The sequence below is a fragment of the Haliaeetus leucocephalus genome, unplaced genomic scaffold, assembly GCF_000737465.1.
Source record: "Haliaeetus leucocephalus isolate CR32 unplaced genomic scaffold, Haliaeetus_leucocephalus-4.0 Scaffold536, whole genome shotgun sequence".
Lineage (NCBI taxonomy): Eukaryota > Metazoa > Chordata > Aves > Accipitriformes > Accipitridae > Haliaeetus > Haliaeetus leucocephalus.
The window spans coordinates 6,501,971-6,528,937 of record NW_010972972.1 but is presented as its reverse complement, the minus strand read 5'-3'; the positions used below and the strand labels follow the sequence as shown (position 1 = coordinate 6,528,937).

At 53.1% G+C, this 26,967-nt stretch overlaps 1 protein-coding gene across 1 annotated transcript in view; it reads right to left on the bottom strand.

Moving 5' to 3' along the window:
* The window catches only part of CHRDL2 (chordin-like 2), a 27,575-nt gene continuing 608 nt past the window's right edge, over positions 1 to 26,967 (bottom strand). Inside the window, exons 2-12 of the mRNA XM_010576757.1 lie at positions 26,565 to 26,954; positions 18,475 to 18,587; positions 17,899 to 17,992; positions 16,956 to 17,098; positions 13,391 to 13,484; positions 12,200 to 12,255; positions 10,694 to 10,862; positions 9,599 to 9,793; positions 6,646 to 6,828; positions 1,920 to 2,012; positions 1 to 80 (exon numbers count right to left, since the gene is read on the bottom strand). Of these exons, the coding sequence (XP_010575059.1) occupies positions 1 to 80; positions 1,920 to 2,012; positions 6,646 to 6,828; positions 9,599 to 9,793; positions 10,694 to 10,862; positions 12,200 to 12,255; positions 13,391 to 13,484; positions 16,956 to 17,098; positions 17,899 to 17,992; positions 18,475 to 18,587; positions 26,565 to 26,954 (1,610 nt within the window). The remainder of the gene's footprint in view (positions 81 to 1,919; positions 2,013 to 6,645; positions 6,829 to 9,598; positions 9,794 to 10,693; positions 10,863 to 12,199; positions 12,256 to 13,390; positions 13,485 to 16,955; positions 17,099 to 17,898; positions 17,993 to 18,474; positions 18,588 to 26,564; positions 26,955 to 26,967) is intronic.

The following is a 26,967-nucleotide window of genomic DNA, read 5'->3' as shown; positions in this document are numbered from 1 at the left end:
TTACAAGTTCTTTGTTTCTTTCTCTGGGCTCTCTGTCATCCTCAGCTCTGATGTCTGGGCTCGGAAGATGTTCCAGTGACCTGGATGAGCAGAGACAGACACTCATTAGCAACAACCCTTGGAGCAGGAAAACACAATTTACCCCACGCTTAGCACCCTCTGCACTGGAGGACCCACAAAGACCATGCTGGGAGAGAGGTCTACCCGCAACACTGGCCATGGCCAGAGCAGCTCATCAGTGGTCCCATAGTCCAGTCCTAGACTTTGCCATCTTGCAATTAAAATGGTATGTGAGATCAAGAGGGACCCTATATACCTCTTGCAATGCAATTAGCAGCACAATCAACAGCATTTCCAAGGCTTTCCCTGGAAACCACTCGCACGCTCTTAAAAGAAAAGGACCTCAGTCTGAAACAGGGATAAATCCCCCTTTCTGCCTCCTCAAAGGATGCTTTAACATGAGCGGTTAGGGCCATGTCCTCCCCGGCGTGTCTGGGATTTGTGCTGACTCCCTGCCTCTCAGGGGGAAGAAGCATTTTGCTTGTCCTCTGACTCATCATCAGAATGCCAAAATTCACGTTTCGCGGGCCGTGGGCAGATATGCTTCTCTCCTCCCTTCCATCAGCCCCATTTCTTTGGGGTGGGTTGCTCAAAACCCCCACATTTATACCCTTTTTTTCTGCTGCTGCCCCAGCCTTGGCTCTTCGTGCAGGGCTGTGCAACCACCTACGGTAGGAGAAGATCCTGCTGCAGAAGGAGAAGAAACCCCCCTACAACCTCCCCACAGACTCACCGGTGAGCTGCAGACTCCCTGCAAAGCCAATGCACTGGAGGGAACTGGGCAATACCCCAAAAATGGGCACAAAGCTCCCCAACCCCTCTCCTTGCCCCCCCCAAACCACCATCATCCCCGTATGTGCAGGAGGTAGCTGGAGGTACATTCCCTCTAGGTAGTCACTTCCCCCATAATCCCAGCAAGGATTATGCAGCCCTAATGTCATTATCCCCGGGGGGGCGGGGCATATTTTCTGGCTGAATTAATCTCCTGTTGTGAAGAAATCACCGGCCAATGCTTTCCTAGAACTTGCGGCAATGGCAGAGGGATGGTTTCACAACAGGGTTATTTGTCAGGGGAAACTGAGGCAAGAAGAAGGGGGCATGTGCCAGAGACCCCATCAGGGTGCGAAGCCCAGCTGGGGAGCAGGGACTCAAAAATCCCCCAGGGTTTGGTCAAGAGATGTTGTCTCGAATGGACTGGAGGTGAAAACAAATCTCCACCCTCCCTGGGGCACTGGATGTGCTGGTATGCACTGGGCAGCAGAGCTGTTCCCGGCTGACCCGATGACCCGTGGGTGCTGGACAATACGGGAATGGCTCCGATCCGAACCTAACCCATTAAACTCTAACCCAGCCCAGGCGAAGAGGCAGCCAGCGGGAAATAGCACGGCAGTTTCACTCCGCACAGGCACTCTCGGCATGTGCACTGGCATTCCTGCTTTTTGTAACATTTACGCACATCCAAGAACATTAAGAATTATTTTTAAAAATATTTGAAGAGTTTATTTTTTTCAAATCCCTTGCATCATTTTTTTTTCCCCTGCAATGCCAGATGGATTAAATATAAAAATCAAACAGTTTTACGGGCTTTGGAGAGACAAAGCCTTTGGATTTCACAAGCGTGCATCCACTTTTAGAAAGCTGGCTGCCCTTTCTGATACCATAAAGTCAAAATGTGACTGCTAACCAGGAGCGTTGCATATGCGTGTGAAGACAGGTCAGCCCCAAGCTGGCCATGTTTGCACAAGCCTTCTCCTGCGGTTGGCTCCCCACACCGTGCTGGGATTTATGCAGCAAAACATGGGGTTGTTTGGGACAGGGTCTGCCAGAGGAGCGGGGAAAAGGGATTTTTCTCTCCCTACCTTCGTTCGTCCTGGTGATCAGCCTGAAGTTCTGCGCTTCTTGCTTGAATTCCTGTTTGCTGATCTTCTTGGTCTGTATCAGATGAAATATCCCTGCAGAGGGAAACACAGGGCATCAGACTCTGCGACACTCAATTTAAGGCTCAGGCAGGTTTGGATGAACACCTCTGTCCCCTCCTGGGATGCAAAAGGGACACTGCCTGCACGGGATGCCCCAGGGTTCTGGTTCAATGCAGGGCCTGCTGCCGAAGCCTGGTGGGAGTTTGGGAGTGAATCCAGGGCTGGCCAAGGACCAGGAGAAATCTCATTTGAAAACTGCTTGCTAAATCAGAACACGGCAGGGACAACTCCACGAAGCAGGTGAAAGCAATAAGATTTTGTTGCTCCGAAAAGCATCTCACATTGGAGGGGGTCTGATCTCCCCTAAAACCATAAAAGAAATAAAGGTGAGACCAACAGGATCTTGGGATCCCCGTCCTCTCTGCTGACTCTCCACCACCTATCTTCCCCGACTGCAGAGGCCCCTCCATCCTCAGATGTTTTCCTTTCCTGGAAGCAGCCGTGGACCAAAGTTTTCCATCTCTCTGCCCCCAGCCCTGACACTCCTCCAGGACAGAAAAAACCATGAATGACCTCAGCAAAGATCGGTATTTCTGCCTGTGCCAGCATCATCCCGTTAGCGGAGGTGCCTGACTCAGACGTTTGACCCAAGAAAACCAGAACCTGCATTTAGCAACGGAAGCGACCTTTCTGTGGGATTAGGGGTTAGAATATTCATGTTTGCCTGTGAAGCATGACAAACCAGGCAGGTATGCCTGGCATAGCCTTCCCCACCTCTCAGCCAGGCTCCCTGTGCCTCCAGCCTCTCGCTGTCGGCAGATGTGAGAGGCAATGTGGTCCCCCTTATTTGGTTAAGAGACTTTCCCTGATTCCCAGCAGCAATTACACATAAAAAGAGTATGTAACGAATGGGAACCAGCTAGCAATCCATATAAACGAGATGTTATGGACTGTGGAAAATTAATACAGGAAGTCAAAGACATCCGGAGAAATATGTGGATATTTGGACTATTAATAAGTCCTTTAAGTGGGTCAGGAAAAGAAGTCCTACCAGTAACAAAAGAAGATACTGGATGGAGATAATAAAACTGTTAATGACGCAAGAAAGGCACAAGTGTTCAATAAATCCTTCTGGTCTATACTTAGAAAGGAGCAGGAGGGTGTGCTTATGGTCCCCGTGGCTGATGAAGCACTTTCCAGTACATTAGTAACCAAGAGGATATTTTAAACAAGAGCTACAAGAGATAAACATCTTTTAATCAACCGACCTAGATAATGTTCACCCAAGAGCCCTCAGAGAGCTGGCTGAGACCTTTGGCCCCCCGGATGGTCGTTTCTGACAGATGCCAGGAGCTGGGAAGCAGCGGAGGAATGCAGACGATGCTCCAGCACGCACAAGGAGAGCACGAGGCAGCGCAGATAAGAATAGCCCACTGCGCCTGCCATCCGCCAAACAGGCATTACAGGATGGAGCTGGTAAAAGGTGATGCCATTTCCCGGCAAGCAGATCCTGTCCAACAGACAGGACCGTTCTTTGCAAAGTTTAGGATGAGATGGAGGGAAGGTGGTGGGGCTGTTGGGCACCTATCACCTTCCTTGGTGCTTTTAAAGGGGCTTATAAGAAAGATGGGGACAGACTTTTTTGGTAGGGCCTGTAGTGATAGGACAAGGGGTAATGGTTTTAAACTGAAAGAGGGGAGATTCAGACTAGATGTAAGGAAGACATTTTTTACGCTGAGTGGTGAAACACCGGCCCAGGTTGCCCAGAGAGGCGGGTGATGCCCCATCCCTGGAAACATTCAAGGTCAGGTTGGACGGGGCTCTGAGCAACCTGATCTGGTTGAAGATGTCCCTGTCCATGGCAGGGGGGTTGGATGAGATGACCTTGAAAGGTCCCTTCCAACCCAAACCGTTCTGTGATTCTATGCTTTAGGCACTGCCTCAGGACCAAAAACCAAGCAGAGTCCAGCAGAGCACAAGGAACAAATTAAGGACCAGCCCCATCTCCAAGGGAGCAAATCATCTTTCCTAATTTTGGAGAGACAAGGGAGAGACAGGTTCTTCCACAGCGCCACTCTACCCATCCTAAAATGGGAGGACAGGACACACCTTCACTGCTTCTCTCTGCCGACTTCGTGGGGAACCAACATGACTCTTTAAATGTGGTACTTAATGCTGGGCTGGGGAGTGAAGTGAGACTAATCCAAGAAACTGGTCTCAGGACTTCCTAAATCATCTCCAAAACAAAGCCTCGGCAGGTGGATGGAGATGGGAGCATGGGTGTATGAGACCCATCCCAGCAGGACACAAACTTTGACCAGAGCCCTGTACCCTGTTTGGGGCTCTGGACTTCAAGAAAGAGAGAGAGTCCAGAGCAGAGCTACGGGAAGGACCAAAGGACCAGAAATTTCTAACATCAAGGAAAGACTGAAAAAAAATCAAATGCTTAAACTGTGTAAGAGAGGACGGTGGCAGGGGCTGATGGCTTCTTCAGGTGCATCAGAGGAAAAGAGTCTGCTCTTCACTTCTGTGGTGGAAAGCATGAGAAGGCATGAGCTTGAGCTGCAGGGAGATTGCACATTGGGAAAAAGTCTTCCCTTAAGAAGGAGTTTGTGGCTCTAGAAGAGATTACATGGGCCATAGAGTCTCCATGGCAGGAGATCCAAGCACATGCCAGAAGAGCGTGAGGATGGCTGGTCTGGATCCCACAGGTCCCCTCCAGCCCAGGTGTGAGGGTACACCAGTGTGGTGAAACACTGGGGATCGCTGAAGGTCCCAGAGCTGCAGATTTTCAGGATAGAAAGGAGTAGTTTTGTTAATTTCTAATCAACAGCCTGGCAGGGTAAACGTGGGAAAGAGGTCCGTGGGGGGACCATGCCTCGAGTACAGCCCAGGCCTCCAGTGAGGCAGGGTGAGGAGCAGGAGTTTGAAGGACAGACCCTTCAAGCCTTGCTGATCCTGCCTGCTCCTTTGTTTTCCTCACTCCCCATGACAATTCCCGCTCTAAAACATCGGAAAGTCACTTTTCAAAACTCCTGAGGTGTTCAGACCCCTAAAAACATGGGGAAGCCCCCACTGCAACTCATGTGGGGGCTGGTCGTGCACCACCAGCAAGCTGGGTAAAGCTTTTGGCTGGGTGTTGGCACCGGTTTCTCCTCTCGACTCCTGCCTCGTGGAGGAAACTGTCCCGGCACAGAAATAGATGAGGCCACGTAGCTATCATAAGCCCATACAAAGGCAGATGGACAGGCTCCAGGCGCGACTTGCAGCCTCTTTTCTCCACACACGCTGCTCTGTTGGTAGAGTGATGGACCATGGAGAGGTGGAATCCATATGTGACTGAGCTCATGCTCTTTCCCAATAGTAACACTTCGCTCTGCCAAGCAAAAGAGCTGTGTTGGCCTCGGGGACAAGGGCCTCCCCTGTCCTTGGCTGGCAGGGCTCAGAAGCTCCGTGCAGACGCGAAGCTTTTGGCCTCAGAAGGTGGCAAGAAGGTTTGGGTGGCGACCTCTGCCAAGGAGCGAGGAGAGGAAATGGTGGGGCCCAGACAGTGCAGGCTCAGAGCTGTCCTCCAGCTACAAGGTGCCATTGTGAAGGAGGCTTTGCCGAGGCGGGGGGGAGGACGGGGAGAGGGGCACCATGGAGGATGGAGGATGGCAGGGGGAGGATGGAAACATGGCGGCAGGCAGGGCTCCATCTCCGGACTTGATTTCTCCGGCTACTATCCACGTGTGCCCACCCTCGGTGGCTGGGAAGAGCCAGCTCCAGGAGGGCTGAAGTCTCCTTAGGGAGTGAGGTGAGACACAAACATATCCAGAAGAGCAGAATATCTGCCTACACGTGTCCAGAAGACACCCAGCTACAGGGGCTGAGGGTCACTGTATCCGTAGGTGGGGTGCGACCAACCTCAAGTGCTCAAGGCACAAGTTTTTGCAAGAGGTAGAGTATGTCCAATGGAGACTTGGGGTTGGGGCACTGCAACGCTTTCCCAGGCCCAAGAGAAACAACACAAATATCTAGTGGACCAAGTGCCCCTAGTAGAGATATGCTCCTCTGGTCCATAAGAGTGTTGCACAGCTAAAGGTATGGGGAGAGAGCAAGATGTTGGTGTCATTTGACAGGGTATTTGAGATTCTTTGACCTCTGGAGGACACACCAACAGGAGCACCCAAATCTACCCATCCAAAAAGTGAACTGGGGGCAATTCATTCCCCTCTGTGTGCACCTTTGCAGCAGCTCTGCAAGCTTTGCTCGCAGTGATGGATGGAGTGGGGGGGGAGAGCAAAAGCAAAAATATGGAGTGACCAGAACAAGTTTTGGTTTGTATTCCATGTGCATTTGGCATGGAAGCGGATAGGTTTGGAGAAGCAGCCCCATGGCCCTTGCCTTGTTTGCCCACGTGTTGTGCATCTGGATGGTGTTGCAGCTTGTGGTGGGGTACACTGAGGCCAAAAGTGGTTTCCAGCCCCTGGTCTGCACGCAACTGCAGCAAAAGAGTGTGAAAGGGGGGAGTGAGAAAAGCCAACCTGCTGTCAGCAGGTTTCGACACATTACACAAGGTCTGGAGCACCACTAGAAAAGCCTGAAAAACTGAACAAAGCTTGGAAAGCACCAGTTTTCCACACACACCTCCTCCGTTGCTGGCTGGTTTCGTTACAGTACTCACCTTTAATCAGCTTCCAGTTGTAGATTTCCACCTCTTCCGCAGGCTCCTTCTCGATCGCGATCGTCCTGAGGATCTCCTTGGAGGTCTCTGAGCTCGGCGGCACAAACATGTACACTAGGACGCGGTTGGGGTTCTTGCCACACTGGGTGGTGACTATTTCATCGGTGGGTTTGACCCTGGTTTCTGGGCAAAAACAAGGACAGAGTTCATTAAATAGGGGCAGGAAGGAGCTTGGGGGAGCCATCTCAGCACCCAGGTCAAGGGAAAGGCATCTTGTTGGGTTTGATGTGGCACAGCTGCATCTCTGAATGGGACCTTGTCTCCCAGGCTCCAATTCCCAGCACCAAGATCAGCAGCAAAGGGAGATGTTGATAAAGGATCTGTGGACCTGCTCATCCCCGTATTTTCCATTCCCCTTGATTTTGGCAGCATCTATACCAGCAGGGATGGGGAAAGGGGGTTTTCTCCACCTGGATCCCCCGTACCCGCTGCAGGCAACTTGCTGCCATCATCGCTGCAAAGCCCAGGCTGGATGCTGAGCTTCCCATCTCGCTCCCATTGCCATCCCGAAGGAGCAATGTCAGCAAAGCGAAAGGATGAGCCCACAGCACGGGAGCCAGCGCTGTGGCTGGGCTGCCTGGGCAGTGCGCCCGGCTCAGCCCTGCGGGTGGGCTCAGTCCCAGCCCAAGACTCTTCCCAGTATGGGGTGCAACGGCGGGGAGACCCACACCAGGAGCACCAGGGGGGACCCTACGTGACTTTTTCAACATCCTTGGTAAAGGAGAGCTGCTAATTTTTTAATTTCTTTTAATGTATCTGGAGTAATTAAGAATCCCCCACGGTTTTGGAAGGAGATTTATTGCCTTTGGTTGTGGTCCTTGGAACACAGAGGAGCCCAGCTCTGCTGAATTTAGCCTTGTTCTCCCAGTCATTTTGGATGCTGAAGCTTTTTACACTACTCGAAAGAAAGTTTGGCTATAAATAGACGCGTGGGGTTTATTTTAGTAGGACAGTTATTTTAGGCCTGATTCTGCTCTCCCTTGTGCTTTCTGGGGCGGTCCTGAGCTACTTTTCTTAGGGAGGGGATGGAAATCCCAATTTAAAGGGATGCAAAGCAGGGCTTTTTCAGCAACGGGAAGACAAGTGTTCAGTTCTGCAGGCTCAGCGTGACACGAAGGGGATGACCACAGCCCACCACCCTCATCACGGGGTCTGGGTACAAGAAAACCTCCGTCCCAGACCATTAAACTTCACCCACTCCAGGGCTGCTCTTTGCACCGATCGAGGAAGCCCCACCTTCATGACGGGGAAGGAACCACACGTCCTCGCAGGTACAACAGGTATTTAGCAACCTTGGAGATTCACGCTGGAGCCACTCCATGGCCAACAGCATTGGGGAGGAGGAGCCGGGACCCAGGGGTCCTGGCCACTAGCGCTGCCCCCAGCAGCCGCGACAGTCTCCCCATTTGACCAATGCATCGCAGCAATTCCCCTTCGATCAGGATCCCTTTTGCAAATAGAAATCACTCAGCATTTCTCTCCAAGCTACTGGGTACAAAGAAGGAAAGAGGAGGACAGTTGTGGAAACTGCCTGGAAAAAGAAGATGGGTGAAACCTCTGTGCAGTGAAGCAAAGGACAAGCGTGTAACTTGGCTGAGCAATGTGTATGTGTGTGTGATTGCTATCTATGAGTACTGGAAAGCAAGAAGAAAAACATTTTGGCTGGGTCAGAGTGTTTAACTGGAAATAAATGAAGGCTGAACAGCAGACAAGAGATCCCAGCAGAGAAAGTTGTAGACTTTAAATCAGAAAGACCCACTATAATGGGAATGCAAGACTGAAAGGGCTCTGCTCAGTCATCACATCCCATTCCCACCAGGCACCACGTCATAAATCCTGCTCATAAACATATCAGAAACCTTATTAAAACAAGCTGAGCTTCTGCCCTTCGCTCCCCGGGGAGGCCATCCCAGAACCTCCCTGCTCAGAGGCTGGAAAACCTTGAAAATCCCAGCTGAAATAATTTTGCAGCCTGTTTGCCCCCATTCTTAAATGCAACAATGTCCCTTGCTTGTTGTCCCTGGTGAGACCCCTCCACAAAACCACCTTGGAGATGCACATCTGAGGAGATCACCCAGAAACTGCTGCATCTGCAGTCAGGCTCAGAGACACTCAGGTATCTTTAGTCTCTCTAGGAAAGCAGTGGGTGGTCCATCATCTAAACATCTACTGCTGAATGACAGTACAGAGAGGTATAACCTAGAAAACACTCTCCAGTGGGAACAGAAGAGCTCATGCCCTGCCACATCTTTGCCAGGTCTGTGGTTTAAGGTAAACAGCTTTCTAAAGACCAAGAAGCAGCTGAGAGATCCAAAACCCATTGAACATGAAAAAAAAAAGGTCCTCTCCACCATGTTGCAGCCCCAGCACCAGCCCAGTCCTACCTGTCCCACCCCAATACTTGTGTGCCTAACCCTCCCCTTCCAGGGATGGGGACCTCAACTCAAATTCAGACAAACCATGAGTGCCACAGATAACCCCGCACCCGGAAAGTGTCCTCCTAATTTCAAACCTACATTTCAGCTGTCACAATTCAACCCTATGATTTCTTGTCCCAGCTGGAGGTCTGGAGAACAGACCATGCCCTCTCCCCAGAAAGCATCTTCTGTCTGTCTGAAGACTCTTAGCATGGCCCTTCTTGGGCATCTTTCTCCAACCCACCCAAGAGGTGCAACCTTTGGGGATCTGTGCAGCTTCCTCACCTCGGGTCAGTCCTGCTGCCCTCCAAGACAGGCCAACTCTTACATCAGTGCTTGCCCTGCTGAACTCACCTGGTGTGAATTCAGGTCACCAGCAACGTCAGCCCCTACACATCTGTCTGCCTGGGGCTTTAAATCAAGGCTAAAGGAAGGAACTGGAAGGCAGCTGCAGGAGCAGGTGGGATCCTACCTACCTGGACATATTTTACAGCATTTCCCATCTACTTTCTCTGGATAGTCACACGGATACTCCTTGGGGCACGTGATCTTCTGGCAGTCCTGGACACCATCCCTGCAAGTGCAGAGGATGCAGGGCAGGAGGCCGTAGAGCCGGAAGACAGGGTGCCACACTTCCCCGTGGGAGTAGGTCTTCCCGTTGTAAACACAAGCTGGAGGAGAGAGAGAAGAGTTGCTGGTGGAAATAAATCCTCCTCCTCTTTCTAGACCCAAGGTTTGGTGGAGCTCAGGACATTTCACCACCTCAGAAACGGGTGGCCCTGCTGTCTTGAGGAGCATGGTCCTCTGGCAGCACTTCTGGCAGCAGGGGACACTGGGATCTTGCAGCCACCCCACCCGGGAGGTGCCATGGGGCAGGGGGACCAGGCTCCAGGAGATGGAGGCTGCTGGGGTCAACCACCCTGGTGGAGGCAACTGGTAAGTGTGGGCAGGACCTCACCTGCCTCCAAGCCTCTGCAAGCCCAGGGTCTCTCCAAGGCTGTCACAGGCGTGAAGCACAGTGAAGAGTGCCACCTGCTGACTCCTCCATGAAAATTTTTGGAGGTCCCAAAATTTCCTCCAGGGCTTCATCTCGAAGGACTGGAAAGAGCCCTTCTGGAGACACAGTGGTGGGAGAGCCCACAAGAGGAGAAGGGACCTGTCTTTTCCCCTTTGGCTCCATAGGATTGCCTCCTCATCTCACTTTCCTACTCTCTCCTCCAGAAGGAAGACCACAGCAGTGGAACAGACCCAGCACGTGGTGGGTAGGTACAAGGAGGAACATCCTGTACCTCTGCGGCACTGTCCTGGAAGGACCACATGGAGTCCCAGATCTCCAAAACACCCCAAGGACCAATGTCCTTCCAACCCTTTTTGGAAAGTGATAGGTTCGTGCAGCCATGGGGCTGTGGGCCACCAGAGCTGAGATAGCTGGGTGAGGCTGGCTGTGGAGGAGTGGGAGGTGGGACTTGGTGGTGGAAAACTGCTGCTGAAACAGATTCCCTGGAGAATTCATAGTCCTGGAGAAGTCACCTTAGGCCACCTACAGATTGCCTGGCCCTTCCATCCCTTACCTTTCTTGTGCTTCTCTTTCAAGACGATCTTCACAGTCGTGCCACCTCCTCCCTTTGGTTTGAAGCTCCTGGGAATGAACTCCAGGGAAGAACTGAGAACAGTGGACATGGTGGCTCCGGGTGTCTTCCTGCCCATTGCTTCCCCCAAGCACTGGTCTTGCGAGTGCCTCTGTGAGCAGTCAGAGAAATGAAGGAGACTCAGACCCAGGCAGTTGGGTTGTTCTTACTCCAAAGCATGCTGGAAAAAGCCATGCAGTGTCCTGCACACCTTCCATCAGGAGTGGAAGGTCCAGAGGACACAGGGATGAGCAATGACCCAGGAGCCATCTCGGTGCCTGCCACCACCTAAGGGACCCTGAGCACCTTGATGTCCACCCTATGCTGCAAGCGGATCACCCTCATTGGGGCAGCACCCTTCTTGTCTCACGCTCAACCCAATGCCCTCAGGTGAGGTCCTACATCACTAACACAGGCAGGCAAATGGGCTGGTCTTTTCTAGATGCCAGCTGGGAAACTGAGGACCAGCATCCGTGCAACCCAACCAGGATCAGAGAGGTAAGGACAGGCTGTATCCTGCCCTCTCACCTGGCTGGCAGCAGGAGGCTTGGTGTGGGACTGCCAGCCAGCAGGACTGAAATCCCTGGAAGAGCCTGGGCTTCCAAGAACAAACCACCAGACAAGACATGCAGCACAAAGGGTCCCCTTGTGTCTATTTTGGAGGTTTTATAGGTGGTGGAGGTGTGATGCTGGCGTTTCACCCAGCAGTATGGAAAAGGGCAGGGCCAGGAGCTGTAAGTGACCTAATCCCACAGACCTGGCATGGGCTGCCCAGCTCTGAAATGTCACCGTGAATCAACCCTCAGCAGCCAAGGAGTCAGTTTTTCCTTGCTGGGGCTGCCGATAAAAACAGCCTGGGGAAAGCATGCTGGTGGCCAGCTCCAGCGCTGGCTGCTCTGTGGGAGCTACGGTTGGGAGGCAGGACACCTTTGAGCCCAGGGTGGAGAGGAGACACCATCTCCTGAAGCAAAAGCCCCCAAAGAGAGATTTGGACCATCTGACCCTATGGATAAGAGTCACATCTGGCTGTCGGTCACCTCTGAGTCTCCTCTGTCCATGTTCCTCAGCTGTTTTAACCTACTGGCCAACCTCAGCCAGGTTGGCCAACAAGGAGGAGAAGTGCCCAAGATTTCCAGTTCCCACACATCTTTTGCTCTTCCAGAGACTTCAGAGAAGCATCAGAGGAAGAGGACAGGAGTATTTCCCTGGTGGTCTGAGGTCTCAGCCTATGCTGATAGCCCTCACCTAAAGTCAACTCCCAGACACAATTCATCTGCAAACCAGGTGTCTGTGGTTCTGCTATCCAAGGAACTGACTGCCTTCCTAGAGCTGCTGTGGGTCATTGCTTTGTAGAAGACTATGGCCAAGGGCAAATGGCTTTCTTTGAGCTCTTTAATGGGGCTGTGCTAGAAGTAATAATCTAAGTTTTAAAATGCAAACATCACGTACAACACCTCTGTTTAACTGCAGGGGTTCGTCTTCTGTGGACTTCTCATATGAGCCATCTGCAAGGAAAAAATATTGTCCTATGAAATGCTGCAGGGCTGAATGAGGATCTGCTCTCTGGGGACCAGATGACTAAAAGCAGCTTTCTTCAGGATGCTGGCCCACCTGCGAGGTCTGGAGAGAGAAGAGCTTCAAACATGCAATTCACATCACCCAAAGCCAGTTGGGGCCATACCCCAAAACCCCTTTTATCCCCACTGACTATTAACAAGAGCTCGTCTCCAAGAAAGACATGGCTTTGCAGACTTCTGAAGTTAGGTGGTATGAAAACAGCTCAGAGGTAGAGTATGAGATGATTGGGATGATCTGGCATTAAAAACAAATCCAAAGACATTTTTCACCCAGTCAGTGACATGCCCCACCTGCACCAAAGAAAACTAGGAGAGAGGAACACAAACTGCAGAAGGGGAGAGTTTGGAGGAGGCACCTGGAGAAGGTCATTATGTGACCATGACAAGGAGACCACCATGGCTTTCCAGCTTCATAAATATTTCTCATATTAAAGAGTCATTTTATGCTGTGACTTCATTGTCAGCAAGGTGTGAACCTGCCCATTCGCTCTTGAGTCTGTCTCATCTGGAGACATGGAGTTTGATTCTCTCCTCACCCTCTCAGGTGTGAGTCAGGGGAAACAGCAGAAAATTCAAGAGTTTCTCCCCTGCAGAGAGTTGTAGGAGTGAAACTCAGCCAGGCCGTACTGGAGTGGAGGCGGGGGGGGTTGTCCCTGACTGTCCTGGAAACTTCCCTGGAACAACAGTAGCATGCACCATCTTTACATGGTCCATACAACCATCTCCATCCTGGTGGGTGAGTGGTCTGGAGGACTTTGCCCTCCATGCAGGTCACATCTCTTGCATGATGCACCAGCGGCAGGGCAAAAAGCTCAGCTCTGGCCAGCATATGGGCTGCAGGGAGGCAGGACACAGCTAGGTGTGGGAGGTAAAGCATGCAAGTAAAAAGCTGAGCCCTCATCTTTTGTTTCCTGGTGCAACCAAGAGATAGCAAGTGGCCTGATTTACAGCACAGGCTTCCAAAATCCTGCTAAAGTGGCCTGAAACAGCTCCTGCCAGCTGGTGGCAACCAGCTGGGGTCTCCCACCCCTCGCTAAGGAGCAGCTCCTGGGCCCCTCATTACCTTTGCAGACCTGGCAGCAGGAATCCGGCACGGTTAGGGGAGAGGAGCACAACAGCTCTGGACAGGTCACCAAGCCGCAGTAAATCTGGCCTTCCTAGGAGGGCAGAAAGAAAAAAAAAGCATTGTCAGCATTATAAAGATCTGGACAGGGTTGTATGTCCCCCGTGTTGGGGCACCAGCACTTCAAATTGCAGATCTAGCCTAAATCAAAAGCCCCCCCCAACAGTCCATCCTCAGATATCACCAATCATCTAGCAACTGATGAAAGCCAAAAATCTGGTCCTGCCACTCTCTTCACCCTGCAGGGTATAGGACGGTGAGCGGTGTCCTCCCCTGGCATGGCTGGTCCACTGATTGCCAGTCCACATGCTTATGAGCGGAGTGGTCTTCCCCAAAAAGGGGGAGGCAGTGCCTTCCTCTCAGGCATCGTTCGTGCTACTGGATCTGAAACAGCCACCACACACCTGCATAACACCCACCAGTTCGAAGTGGCACAAGAACCTTTTCTCTGACATGTCCCAGGACAAGGACCTGGAGGAAAGAGGTGGAAAGGGGAAGCGTGATGCTGAACCCAGACCCGGGTCCACGCCACAGCTCTGCCTTCCCTCTGTCTTGGGTTATTCACTAACACCAGAGCCAAGCCCACAAAGACATTGGGTCAAGAGCTGTGGATGGACCTTCAGATGTAGACCTTCTTCCACTGACTTGGTGGTTAGTTTGGAAAACATCATTGCTGTAGTGATTCAAGCTGAAAACCATGGGCCAAGGCCAGCTTTGACTTCAGTGCATCCCAGTCAATGGATTTGCACCTGTTTGCTGCAGGGTTAAGGATGTTCAGCAGCCCAACAGCAGCCAGACCTCAACAGCAAGGTCCTCTTCTCCAGGCAGCAAGTTTCTCTGGGGTATCCCCAAGCTCTCAGTCAACTGAAACCAAGAGGTTAGCCAAGGATATCCTTAGAAAACCAAACCACCGCAGCTTCTTCCACCATCAGGAAGCCAAGCCGCTGTACAGGGGACGTGAAGAGGTGGAAAAAAGTTTGGTAAATGAGAGGAGCTGGTGGAGGTTGCTGCAAACCAAACCCTGCTCTCTGCTTCAGGGACCTCCATGGGGTTCAGACCTGCAGGGAGCAGGGTTTGGCCATGCAGCCTCTTCCTTCTTTCTCCTCTGACCGGCAGCTTATGGCAAAGACCTGCCTCAGGCGGGAAAGAGCAAATGTCATAAAAAGCAGGACTTATCCCGGAGGCTCTGGTCTCAGGGCAGTTTTCAAAGAGGTTTAGACCAGCTGTTCACGCAGCTGTTCTAGCAGCTGACAACATCAGACACAGCCCGGCGAGACCCCGCCACTGCAAGACTCCACAGCCATCCTTTTATTTTCCCTTTTGTATCCAAGGCATTATCCTGCCGAATAAACAGAGCCTGAGCGAAAGCCAGTGCCTCCGAAAGGAACACAGAGCTCCACAGGCTCCTGGGGATGGTGGCAGATGGGGTGGGAAAGCAGGGCCAGGTGGGCACATACACTCAGATTTGAGGGCTCCTTCCTGGCGTTTGTCCCCAGCCTGGTGGCCTGGCACCCACTTGGGCTCCATAAGAGAGGAACCAGCCTCAAAAGCTGTATAATTTCTACATCTAAGCTATTCCTCTTGCCACCTAGCTCCAAGCCACCTAGCTCTAAGGCTTGCACAAGCACCAAAGGCTCAGAGCAGCCATCCTGATATCGTTGATACTTTATTATCAAGCATCAGCTGATGGTAACCACCATGTGTGTGCTCTTGGCAGGAGAGAGGGAGGTGGTTTGGGCTCTCTCACCCCTTTTTCTTTCCAGGCCAAGCTTAGTCCAATTATTTGCTGCAAGCAAAGCACAGACCAGTGGAGCCTGGTCCCATCCAAGGGCTCTGTACGATGGGTGGTGAAAGCCACGTCTGCAACCCTCTTCTTTTTTATGGCAAAGGCTGCAGCTGGTATGAGCAGTTCCCCACAGCGTCCAAGTCCAGCATTGGAACTTTAAATCCCCCTTCCTCGCTCCCTCTCAAGGAGGAGGAGCTGCTCCCTTTATCTCCCAACACTCAGCTCCTGGCACGCACGGGCCCACTCCATGCACCTTCCCCATTGCTGCTGGCCAGGCTGCCTCACGCATCCCCAGCAGGGTCAGGACTCGGTTTTTGATGGTTTTTCGCAGGATCTCAGCCTGTGGGAGGGGGCTGCATGAAGCGGAGCCAAGCCCTGTCTCAGGGCATTGCTGGAAGCTCACGGAGAAAGAACATCCCTCCATTGCTGGCAGTCCATCACGGGGATGCACGTTGAGGACCACACAGCATCCTGGCCACTGTCACAGCCCTCAGGTGGGGCAATCAGGACCATCAAGGAAGATGGGCATGCAATGGTCCTGGAAAGGTCATTGCAACTCAGCATAAAAGGCAGATGCTTCTTGCAAATGTTTTTTGTAGACAGCCTGGAAAGCACATGCACAGCCTTTCTCCAGGGCACACCTCTGCACACAACAGCCCAGAGGGCTGGTGAACACACTGCAGGAGTTTCCAGATGAGACCAGCTCCTGGTGCTCAAGCACGTCTCAGCCTTGGGTTCAGCTTCCATTTAAATCCAAGCAAGGGGGATGAAGATGGCTAGATGCCTGCCCATTGGCATCTCTGACTGGTAGGCTCCACTGCCCCATCTCTCTGTTGTCATCTCCTGGCTGCATCAGGGGGTGAGCTCCAGCCATGCAGGGCAGGAGCTGGCTGCTGGAGGCACCTTGAGACCCAGGCACCCAGCAGCAGTTGGGAGCCACCAAATCCTTTCTGGAGCTCAGCTCAATCTCCCCAGCTCAACACCAGGCTCGACATCCCAAGAACTTCTGAAGCCCAAGAGCTGGCACCTCGCATCCGTGTTGCCTTGCAGGCACACAGCTCCTCCAGGTTCCCCTGGCTGCAAACCCCATCTGCTTTGCAGCAAGCACAAATGCAGAAAAGCTCCCGGTTGTCCTCGCTGCCGGCCATCTGCCATACAATGCCTCAGTGGGGCAGACGGGATAGCTGGATGCTGCGGGAACAGCCCCAGAGCACTGGTCCTTGCAGCAGGCAAATGCACCCACTGGTGTGCTAAACGGGGACAGAGCTGTCCCCCTGCCCACCCCAAGAAGCCCCAGGTGTGTCCACCCAGAACTGCCCTGTGGGCTTTTCAGTGAATAACCCACCCTTGGAGCAGCTTGTTCGTGCTGCTTCTATTGGGGAGGAGATGCAGGTGAGTGCTTTGTGCTCTGACCCCAGGGCCCAGCGGACATTTGCAGCACACCCTGCTCGGGGTCAAGGCCAGAAAGCACATTCGGGCAGAGGGAGAAGCACTCAGCTCTGCGGTGGTCCTTAGTCGCTGGGCAGGGAGGACCCAGCATCATTTCAGCAGAAGTTCAGTCTCCTGCACTGATAACCTGATCCTGACAATAAACCATCCCACCATGGGCTGGTACCACCCAATGGTCCTCATGAGGTTTTTGATCTGGTGGGACACTGTTGGGGTGCAGGAGCAGATCCCGAGCCCTCCCCACTTCCCATGGGCTCGCAGGTAGCTTACGGAGCAGCTGCACTGCACACACTGGTTCGGCTGGCGGCTGGGAAAGAGCTCACTGGTGGTGAACATCTCGCCTTGCTGGTAAGTCGTCCCATTGTACTGGCAGGACTTGACGGGTGCCCGGAGGCCAGAAGGGGAATGTGGCTCTGGAAAAGAAGATGAGAAAGCAGCAGGGTGAGAGTCAGCCCCTACCCGGCTCCCATGTAGTGTGGGTGCTCACGATATTACCCATCAGTCTGACCTGAAAGGATAAGGAGCTCTTTACACACCACAGTTACCATGAAAAAGTGGCCAGGGCATTGTGTGACCCATGGAGATTTATGTACCCAAAAGCTTTTGTAGAATGGGGCTTCCCTGACCATGCTGAATTCATCATAGAGGTAAAACCTGGAAGTCTGACCTCCTGGGGTCTTGTCCCACGCCATGCCAGAGTGGTGGCAAAGCTAGTCAAAAACCACATGCAATTTAGGAAATTAGAAAAAAAAATAGAAAAAAATGTTTAGCCCTTTTGATCTGACTCCAACTGATGTTGGAGGTCATCACATTCAGGGGAAGGGAAAAATCAAGAATTTTGTTAAAAATCTTCAAAATTTTTTTTTCCTGTATCCAACACATTTTGCTGGCAAATGATCTGAATAAAGTGCCGGCTTCTGGTTTGTCACTGAACTGTGAACTGACATTTTGTCCCTACAAGGCTCTTGGGATGGGGTGGAGTTGGAGAAAGTGGTCTGGTAGAGAGCCCCTTTCCATCAAAATGACATTTTTTGGGTGGGAAAAAGCAACACGAGCAGCCTGAGCTGCCGTTGCTGCCATGACTCTGTGAGCAGGGCCAGACCCAGCATCGCTGCACTGCCCCAGGCGTGAGCATTCAAGTGACTGCAGTTGAGGTACGCCCTGCAGGACCACGGCCACCTTGTCACCCCCTCCCCATGAGATGTCCACCTACCGAGACACCGCGGGCAGCACTGCTGGGGGTCTGTGACGGGGCTGGCACACTGCAGAGCCGGGCACTGGATCCGGTAGCACCTGATGTTGGCGTTCTGGGGAGAGACAGAGAGAAAGACGGTTCGTTCAGCTACACATTCACCCCTGCAAGAGGAGGAAGATGTTGGATGATGGCCACATTATCACAACAGATTGTGCTGGTGTAGCTCGCCCAGCCAAGGATATCTCCATCCCCGGCTCAAACCCAGCAAGCTCATGGTCTCATCTCTCATCATCAAAGACCACCCATGGTCCTATCTCTCATCATCAAAGACCACCCATGGTCCCACAGCAGCCCTGAGCCACCTCCACCCACAGCCCACCAACGCTACTGAGACAGCTCCCTCACAAGGTCAACCCAACACCCTCAGGGGGACGGGGGCCTTTTTCAAAAGGAAAGCGATTAATCCAACATTCCTCCGGGACTGGAAAGGGCTTCTCTGGTTAAATTAGACACCAGAACCAATCTGCTTAAAAGCTGCCAAAGCGATGCCCCAATGCAGCAGCCACCTCCCGTGGCACCTCACAGGAGACGTGCCTCAGCGCAGCTGCAGCGGATGCAGTACATCAGCCCCTGTGGCTCCAGATAGGGGTGCCAGCTCTCGCCTGGGCTGTACTTCTTGCCGTTGAAGTCGCAGAACATATCCGGCCCTGAAAGTCAACCAGGAGAAGCTATGTCAGAGAAGGGGATGGTCCTTGGAAGAGCCGTCCTTCCTCCATGATGAGAAGAGCAAGGACGGCTCTGTGCCTTCATGCTTTCCCATGAGCTGCATCCCGTCCACCAAACCCCAGATGGAATACATTCCCCAAAAGCCTTTTTTTTGGCTATGATTTGTTTTTTTAGGCTGGAACCCATCTGACCCAAACAGCAACTCCTCTGAGTAAGCTGGAGTCCCTCTGCAAGAAAGGAACAAAATGGATGTTTCTGAGGCAAAAATTAGAGTTGTCACTCTAAAATAGGTCAGTAGAAGTGCTCACTGGAAGATGGACAGGTGATTTCAGGTGATGCTATGGGACTGAATTTCCTCCAAGGAGACTGGAAGGGCTGGGAGTGGTGGGGGAGATAGATAGGAGAACCTGAATTTAGGAGACTCTTACCCAAAAACAAGAACAAGAAGAAAAAAAAGACATTTGGGGGTAGAAACACATTCTGAAGGAAAATCTTTTGCTCCCCCTAAGAGCTTCAGCTCATTCTCTCAAGGATCCCTGGACAAGCACTGTCATACACGGCCAGCCCAGCATCAGGCCTAAAGAGCAGGACTGTGCTGGCTTGCCCCATCCCACCAGGCTCAGGTCCTTGGCTTTACCAGGCTTGACATGGCACTGGTCTGGCTGGAGTGGGTTGAACCATGCTTTTCAATTATGGGGCTGTCCATGGGGACAGCAAGTCCACCTCATCCACTTTTTGCCCCGAAAAGCATAAAACCATGTATTTTTCTCTTCCTCCTTGATCCTATCATCCTGAGAAGAGCCAGTTTCTAGGTATGCTCCTGAACTGGAGGTGTCTGTCCCAGAAACGATCCAGCCCTGCCTACAGTGGCATGGATTTAACCTTGCCGTGGCACAGGGAGAAGGATGAGATGGTGCCCAGCACAACTGGTGAAGGACATCCCCTTCGGAGATCTCCCGTCTCCTCAGATTTTAGCAAGTTCCTATCAAACCCCTCCATCTCCAAGTCCTTGGTTACACACCAACCCTTTGACAGGACAAGCCCAGCCTGCAGCAGGACCTGTGGGACAAACTGTGGCCATAATCACCACCAAAAGCCACAGGGCTTTGGCCAGAAAGCCCAGTTCAGTCATCCTTAATGTTCACATCAAAAAGCATCATCTGGTCCTGCAGGACTGAGCTGTGATCCTGGTTGGACCTGCAGGAACCTGGACCCCATAACTCCCACTGCAGCCCAGTGGCTGCTCCTGCTTTCCCGTGGCATGTCCCCAAGCCCCGACCAGGCACAGGGATGCACCAGGGCTTAAACTCTTTCATGAATAAGTACATGCCTGCCCACATGTGTTATTAGTGGTTTCAGTGCTTAAAGCCCCACTAAAAACTGAAGGTGATTTAAAAGGTTATGTCATCGAGGGGATTTGAGGTAGTTTGGGCGATTACGTTGCTCAAAGGCAGCGGAGACATTTACACTCCCTGAAGCTTTTATGGGTCTTTTAAAACCTTGCAGTGCCCTGGGGATGCGGAGAGAGGGGAGAGAGCTGTTTTCCAAGGCATGGTGCCCAGCTCCCACCACCCCGCAGCATGAAGTCGGGCAAGCTAGAGGGTGCTGACCCCACTACACTGCTGGAAGGACTCCTCGATGAATGGCAGAGGGTCCCCAAAACAAGCTCAGTGGCGTTCACCACCTCAACGATGCTAAAAGCCATCCCATGTTCCGCTCTGTCACCTGGGGCAAAGCAGTAGTTTAGAGAGCCCGGCCGGCGTTGTCCCACCTTGCCAAAGCTGGAGGTGCCACTTGCGTAATGTGTTTCTCCCACCAACCAGGCAAAAATTATACAAATTCACTGTGGTGGGCTGCCGTCCTTCCTCCAGCTCCTGACCATCCTCAGGATGAACCCCAGTGACACTCTACCACGGCCAGACCCTGTGGCCATTAGGAAGGGCAGCCCTGTGGGTCTGTCATGATCCTCATCGGTCCCTTCCAATTCAAGCCCTATGGGTCTGCCAGCAGCCCTGAGCTCCTCGTTGAGCTGATGGCTTCAAGCACTTGATTCTCCAAGTTGTACCTTCAAAGGAGGTGGCTACCAGCTGTCCAGACCACCTGGCCCAAGCACAGCAGTGTGGGGCCAGCATTGTATCTGCAGAGGTGGAGATTTGCAATAATTTGGGGGTGGATGCTATCAGAGGGACAGGCAGAGGCATCTTCCTTCCTTTTCCCTACTCAGGTCTTTACATCATCCCCATAGCTTGCTCCAAACCTCTTGACAAGTCAGCAAAGCCATATTCCTGGCCATGCACGACATGAGCTTACAGCAAACCACGCAAGAATAGGGAGCATGTGGCTGGAAACTGCAGAAACCCAGAAGAGAGTGAAAAAAAAATCCACAAAACTAAAAAAAAAAATAATCATCATTTTGCAAAAGGGTGAGAAAATTACTTCATTTTTCCCTGCTTGCAGCATCTTCATGAATTACGCTGAGGGTGAAGAAATCAAGTTGCCTTCATGTGACGCGGCCCTGCTCAGCTTGCAGGCTCCCATGCCAGTTGGCTGCTTCGTTCAAACATTTAATCACAAGTGGAGCCCTGGTTTGGGTCCAGCCCTCGAAAGCAGCCTGATTCATGTCTGCAAAGGGCCTGCTGGTAAAATTAAAGCCGACTGGCAGTGCTGGGCAGCAGCAGACACTTGTCCGCATCTCAGTAGCACTATGCCGCGTATTTGGCAAGAGGCACCGGCTTATTTGGTTAAAAGCAAGCTGGGGATGGATGGAAGGACGAGGCTTAAAAACTGGAGGCTCTGGATCATTTTTTCCCATGCCAGGCTAATAATTTCATTTTCAGAGGTCAAACTTTGGATATCTTCCCAATTGACTTGGAGTGAAAAGCCATTTGTGGCAGTAAATTGCTCCCGTGCCGTTCAGTCTCCTTATTTATTGCGTCTTCAGCAACAGCATGCTCACAAAAGTCACGTTGTTTTACTTCTCATTTTCCAGAGAGGGCTCCTGAGCTGCGGAGCATTTTCAAGGCTGCAGTACCAAAAACCCAGATGAAGCCATCACCTTGTTTTCACTCCTGAGGACCACGCCATCCCTGGACAGGAGAAGACAGCGGGCCAGCCTGGTCCATGCCACCTTGGAGACACAACCAGAGGTTGCAGATTGCAAGCCAGAGGCTCCACACTTGGAGGTGGCCCTATGGGACCTGGAAGCAGGAGCAGAGGTGGAAAGAGGCAAGTTCCCCATTGCAAACACTTCCAAGAACAGGTCCCATCTAACTGGTTTCTTCTCAAATACAAGAAGTCCCCAAAACAAGACCCTCCTCTTCCAAGTACCATTATGGGTTGTATGAACCAGAAAAAACAACTGAAAGCCATGGAAATGATTCCTCTGCCACCCAGCAGCAAGTCCTGTGGCCTCATGCCCAGAGGAAGGGTGGGAGATGCTGCAGAGAGCAGCTCCTCCACGTGGGAGCTGCTCTGCCTTGCCCACCCCAAAGGGCTCTGCCTCCCCCTCCAACAGCCATTTTCTGCCACGGCTCCAGTGTTTTCTTGGGTGAGGACCACCTGGTTACATCCAAATCATTGAATACCCCAGGCCAGGGTCTGGGGCCAGTGGCCTGGCCCTGCTCATGTCCATACCCACCCGCTGGAACCGCCTTGGCCCAGCTGTCCCCAGGCATTTGGCAAAGCCCAAGTTGGCACCAGCCAACACCATGTTGGGGAGTGCACCTGCAGCAAGAGTCTGGACACCCCTGGCCAATGCTTGAGGCTGTGCCCAGGCTCTGGTTTACTTTGATTATCGTTAATTGTCATTATCATTAATTGCATCCTGGACGGCAAGGAGGGTATGTAATATGAGATGGAAAGTACGATGGGGAGGGCAAAGCAAGAGAGGGCTCTTACCAAGAAAAGAGTGATCTCCGGCCATGGCAGGGACAAGAAGAAGCAATCAGCTTGGAGCAAAGCCTGGAAGATTTAGGATAGGTATTGCAGGAAGCTTTCCAGCTACCAGGAGATTGAAACCCCAGAAGAGGCTGTCGTGGAAGCTCTGAGACACTCTATGAATATGCTGGAGCAGCATCTTCACAAGATTGTCTAGAGACACCAATCGAGGGCGACAAACTGAATGGCATGGAGAAACCCATCCTGCGCTGCATTCAGTGACTGCTGATGTCTCTCTCACACCAGCAGAATGGCCCAAACGCCTCTTTAGGTTGTATCTCAACAGCTTCATACATCAGCCACCAATGAGATGCCATCCCACGTCTTCATGACCTGCTCTAGATCCAGTGAGAGACCACAAAATGAGGGGAGACGAGCAAGACCCCACAGACTCCTTGTTGAACCATCAAACTGGCCGATGTTGGTCAGACCACCCCCAACATCTCTTGGCCTTGGACGCAGACAAGTCCCCTTGGGCCAGCATGTCCATGAGATGTGTATCTTGAAGCCCTCCCACCCGCTAGCACAGCCCATTTGAGCTACTTCCTCGCATCCCTCCACATTCGCAGCAGACAAGGATGTCCCCATGGGTTTCCCAACGTGGTGTGACTCGTCCCACTGCCTGGGCACTTTGACCATGGCTGAACCAGGGGCCAAAACAGGTCAGATGGTCTCCTGCACCGATCCCAAGCATGGCAGCAGGAATCAAGGTGAGCTATTAAACTTGCATGCGTGATGGCTACTGAAAGACCATGTCCTGCTGCCAATTCCTCCTTCTTTGGCTCAGGCTGAGCCGTGCTCACTGCACCTCCCTCTGGATACAGGGACTGATGCTCAACAAAGTCAAGCCACATACACACGTGCAAGACCCTGCCCCTACAGCCCCCACTCCCACATCAGGGTTTCCCAGACCCAAGGGTCATTATGGGTTATGGTTGGTTTTAAGCTGGTTTTACATCACTGCTCCATCAGCCCGGGGAACAGCTGCCATTCGCACGCCCATTACCCAGCCGGGTCTCCGCATGTAGGGAATCACCACACATCAGTCCTGACTTACAGGACACTGAGGAGTCCCCAGAGGCGAGTCCCTGCTGCAGGTAAAACCTTGACTTGTGGCTACAGAGGGGCTAACGCACCCTTGAGACCCCAAAGCGTGGAAAGCCCTGTGCCTCAGTTTCCCTAGCAGGGACTTTCACTCCAGGTACCAAACTGGCTCCAACAAGGATGTTACCAAAACATCCCGCTGGTCTTGCCCCACTTCTCTCTCATTTTGTCTCATGGCACAGGGGTTTCTCTCACCTCTATGTGCCTGGGCGATCCCCCCACAGCTCTCTCCCAAGCAAGGCACATCTGAACCAGGCTCCCAGCCCCAACAGCTTTTTCGGAGGTCACGCACCTGCCAGCCAGCACTGCGCCTGGCGTGCAGGGGTGTGTTTATGCAAACCAGTTTGCAAGTTTTAAGAGCGGCCATAAATAAAGTGTAAAAAGCACTGTCTGGTACAGAAAGTCCAGGCACTCCTATGACAGCCCTGTATTTATGAAGGGCTTAAAATGCAACTTAGCTGAGAAGGGGCTGGTTAAAACACACCGGGCCCTTGACATATGGCATCCTAACGACTCCGCTCATGTCCAGAGCGCTTCCCACGCGCTTGCCTCACTCAGTCCTGGGCTGGGAATTTCTTCTCAGGACTTTGGGAGCCTGGAAAACTCTGCAGCTCTGCAAATGCAGCCTCATGAAGCATCCCTGAGCTCCCCAGGGTGGAGGAGCCAAGTCCTACACCCAGAGCATCCGATGGGCTCTGCGAACAGCAGACAGGGCCCCTTTTCCCCCCGTTCCTTCCCAAGGGGATGCACGGTTGTCTACAGCGGAGCATGCAGCCCTCTCCTCTCCCTTACCATGGCTGCTGGTAGGATTTATTTTTCATCCTGGTCCTTTCCATCTTGGACTGCTTAGTCCCTCATCATGATGGATCTGAACTTGTAGGACAGATGGATCCCATGAACCCCTTTTTCTCCAGGAACCACATTGAAAAGAAATGAAAGAGCAACTTCCAAGCTCCTGGGGGAAACCACTGTCCCGCGCTCTCCAGAGATGCTGGTGTTTAAATGCCTCCAGCCAAAACACCATTGCGTTCAACTATTGCCGCTGAATTACTCATAGCGGACAGACTGCAGCACATTCGGCCCAGTAACCTGTGCCTCTGATATTGTTTCAGCTGAGTGTAAATCCCCTAAAATAGCCTGTTTCTGTGGGCAAATTCTTCTTTTCTGACTTGCCTTCGAGCCCGAGTGTTTCTGCTTCTCACCTATTTTTAGCCACGACACTGTAGGTCTCTTGGCTGATGAGCCTGCTCATAACTAATTTATTCCTGTCTTCATTCTCCCTGAGTGCTTGGCCACGAGAAAAATGTGAGGCTGTGAGCTGCAGAGGTGGATGGTGGAGAAAAGTCCACGATTTGATGAGGACCTTGTCACCAAGATCCCCCCTGCCCTTGACCACAGGGGACCTGGAGCCCCAGCCAAGCCCCCCACACTGCAGGATGCACCCGGCAGCACAGTCAAAGCGATGCGGAGCTGGCAGGGGATCCTGGACCTCCCTGTTCCAATCTTGTCCCCGTCCCGCAGTCCCCAGCCCTTCAACACCATTATAAATCCTGCAGATGGACCCTAGTGCTTCCTCCCAAAGCAGACAAACCCCTACTGCCCCTACTCATCATGGTTTATGCCCAATTTAGGGGCTCTGCTACCATCAGCAGGCACCTCCGAAGAGCAAGCACCTCACCTAGCATCTGTTTCACCTTCTGGAGATGTCTCCATCCTCCTCCTAACCCGGGTACGACAGTTAATGCAGCCCTGGCAGAGGCAGGGAGTCAGACCCACATCCCTCGCACAAGAAACGGATGCTGTGGTCTGAGCTCAGCGGCTTTCGATGAGCACAGGGAGGGCAAGTAGCCAAACTCACCTGGATTTTGCTCTCCAAGGCTCTGCACAGCCCCATCCATCCACCTGCCTTTCCCCCCCAGCACACCCCAGCGCCGGGACAAGCAATCCAGTGCTCACATTTTGGGTCGCCGCTCCGGGAGGACGATTATTTGCAGAGTGCCTAATGCACTGCTGGCAGCGGACAAGCCGTAAATCACCCTAATGCAGCCACCGACAGACTCTGCTGGGATTTCGGGACACTAAAGGGGAGAATAAATGTGGGGACATGACGGGTCCTGCTCTGGTTTGCTCGGTGCTCAGGTGGCTTTGCGATATTGTAGGGGTGCCCAGCACCCACTGGTGGGGTCCCAGTGCTTTGCCCAAGCCAAACCCACCTCCTGGCCCCAATTAACACCTCCAGCACCCTTCAAGCTGCTAAACAGCCCTGGCCAAGTCCTTCAAGCCTTTTTTGTAGCAAGCAAGGGCTGAGCCTCCCTTCCCTTCCCCATCCCAAATCTTATCAGCTGGGAGCAGGAGCAAGGAGAGAACGAGGGATGGATATGGAGATGGACCCCGGAGGGACATGGAGAAAAGCCCCAAACTGCCCACGTCCCCATCCACCCTCGGAGGGGAGATGCACCCAGGTGGGGTGGGATCCGTGCAAGGGAAGGGCTGTAACTCACCTCCCCTGCCCTGCACGATTTCTTGCCCACGGGAGGGGGGGTCCCAAACCTTCAGCACGTCCCTGCCAGCCCACGACACCCCACAGCCCCCTCACCAGCACGCAGTGGTGTGCTCGGCGCTGTACGTCCCCGCGAAACAGCCGGGGACAGCAGCAGGTGGAGGGGGACATGGCCACGTCCCCAGGAGCGCAGGATTGTCGCGGTAGGATGGGGGACCTGGCGTGCTGTGTGGCTTGGAACATCCTGGCCACGGAGGACACTGGCACCTGCCACGGCGAGGAGCCTCCCCGTGTCCCTAGCCATGCCGGCAACCCCCCCACACACACCCCGCAAATTTGGGGGGACCCCGGCGATGGGGAAACTGAGGCACGGAGCGCAGCCGGGAGGGGAGCAAGGGAAGGCGGGGACGGGACTTACGAGCCCGGGCTCGGCTCTCGGAGGCGAAGAGGAGCAGCAGGCACCGGAGGAGGAAGGCGAGGGGACCCGCCCCGGGAAGCATCGCAGCCCGGCGATCGGCGTCCGGGGGGCTTCGGTCCCGCTGCCCGGCGGTGCCGCTGCCCGACGTCCCGGTGCTGGTCCCGGTGCGGTGGCCGGTGATGTCTCGGTGCCGGGGTTGGGGGCGGGGGGGGGTCTTCGCTCCCGCTGCCGGTGCCCAGCGGTGCCGCGGTCTCGGTCCCGGTGTGGGATGCCTCGGGGACGGGGACGGTGCCCGGGGAGTGCCGGTGCCCGGGGGTGCCCGGGGGTGCCCGGGGGTGCCGCGGTGCCGGTGCCCGGCGGGGCTCGTCTCGCCCCGATCAAAGGCGCCCCCTTTAGGGAAAGC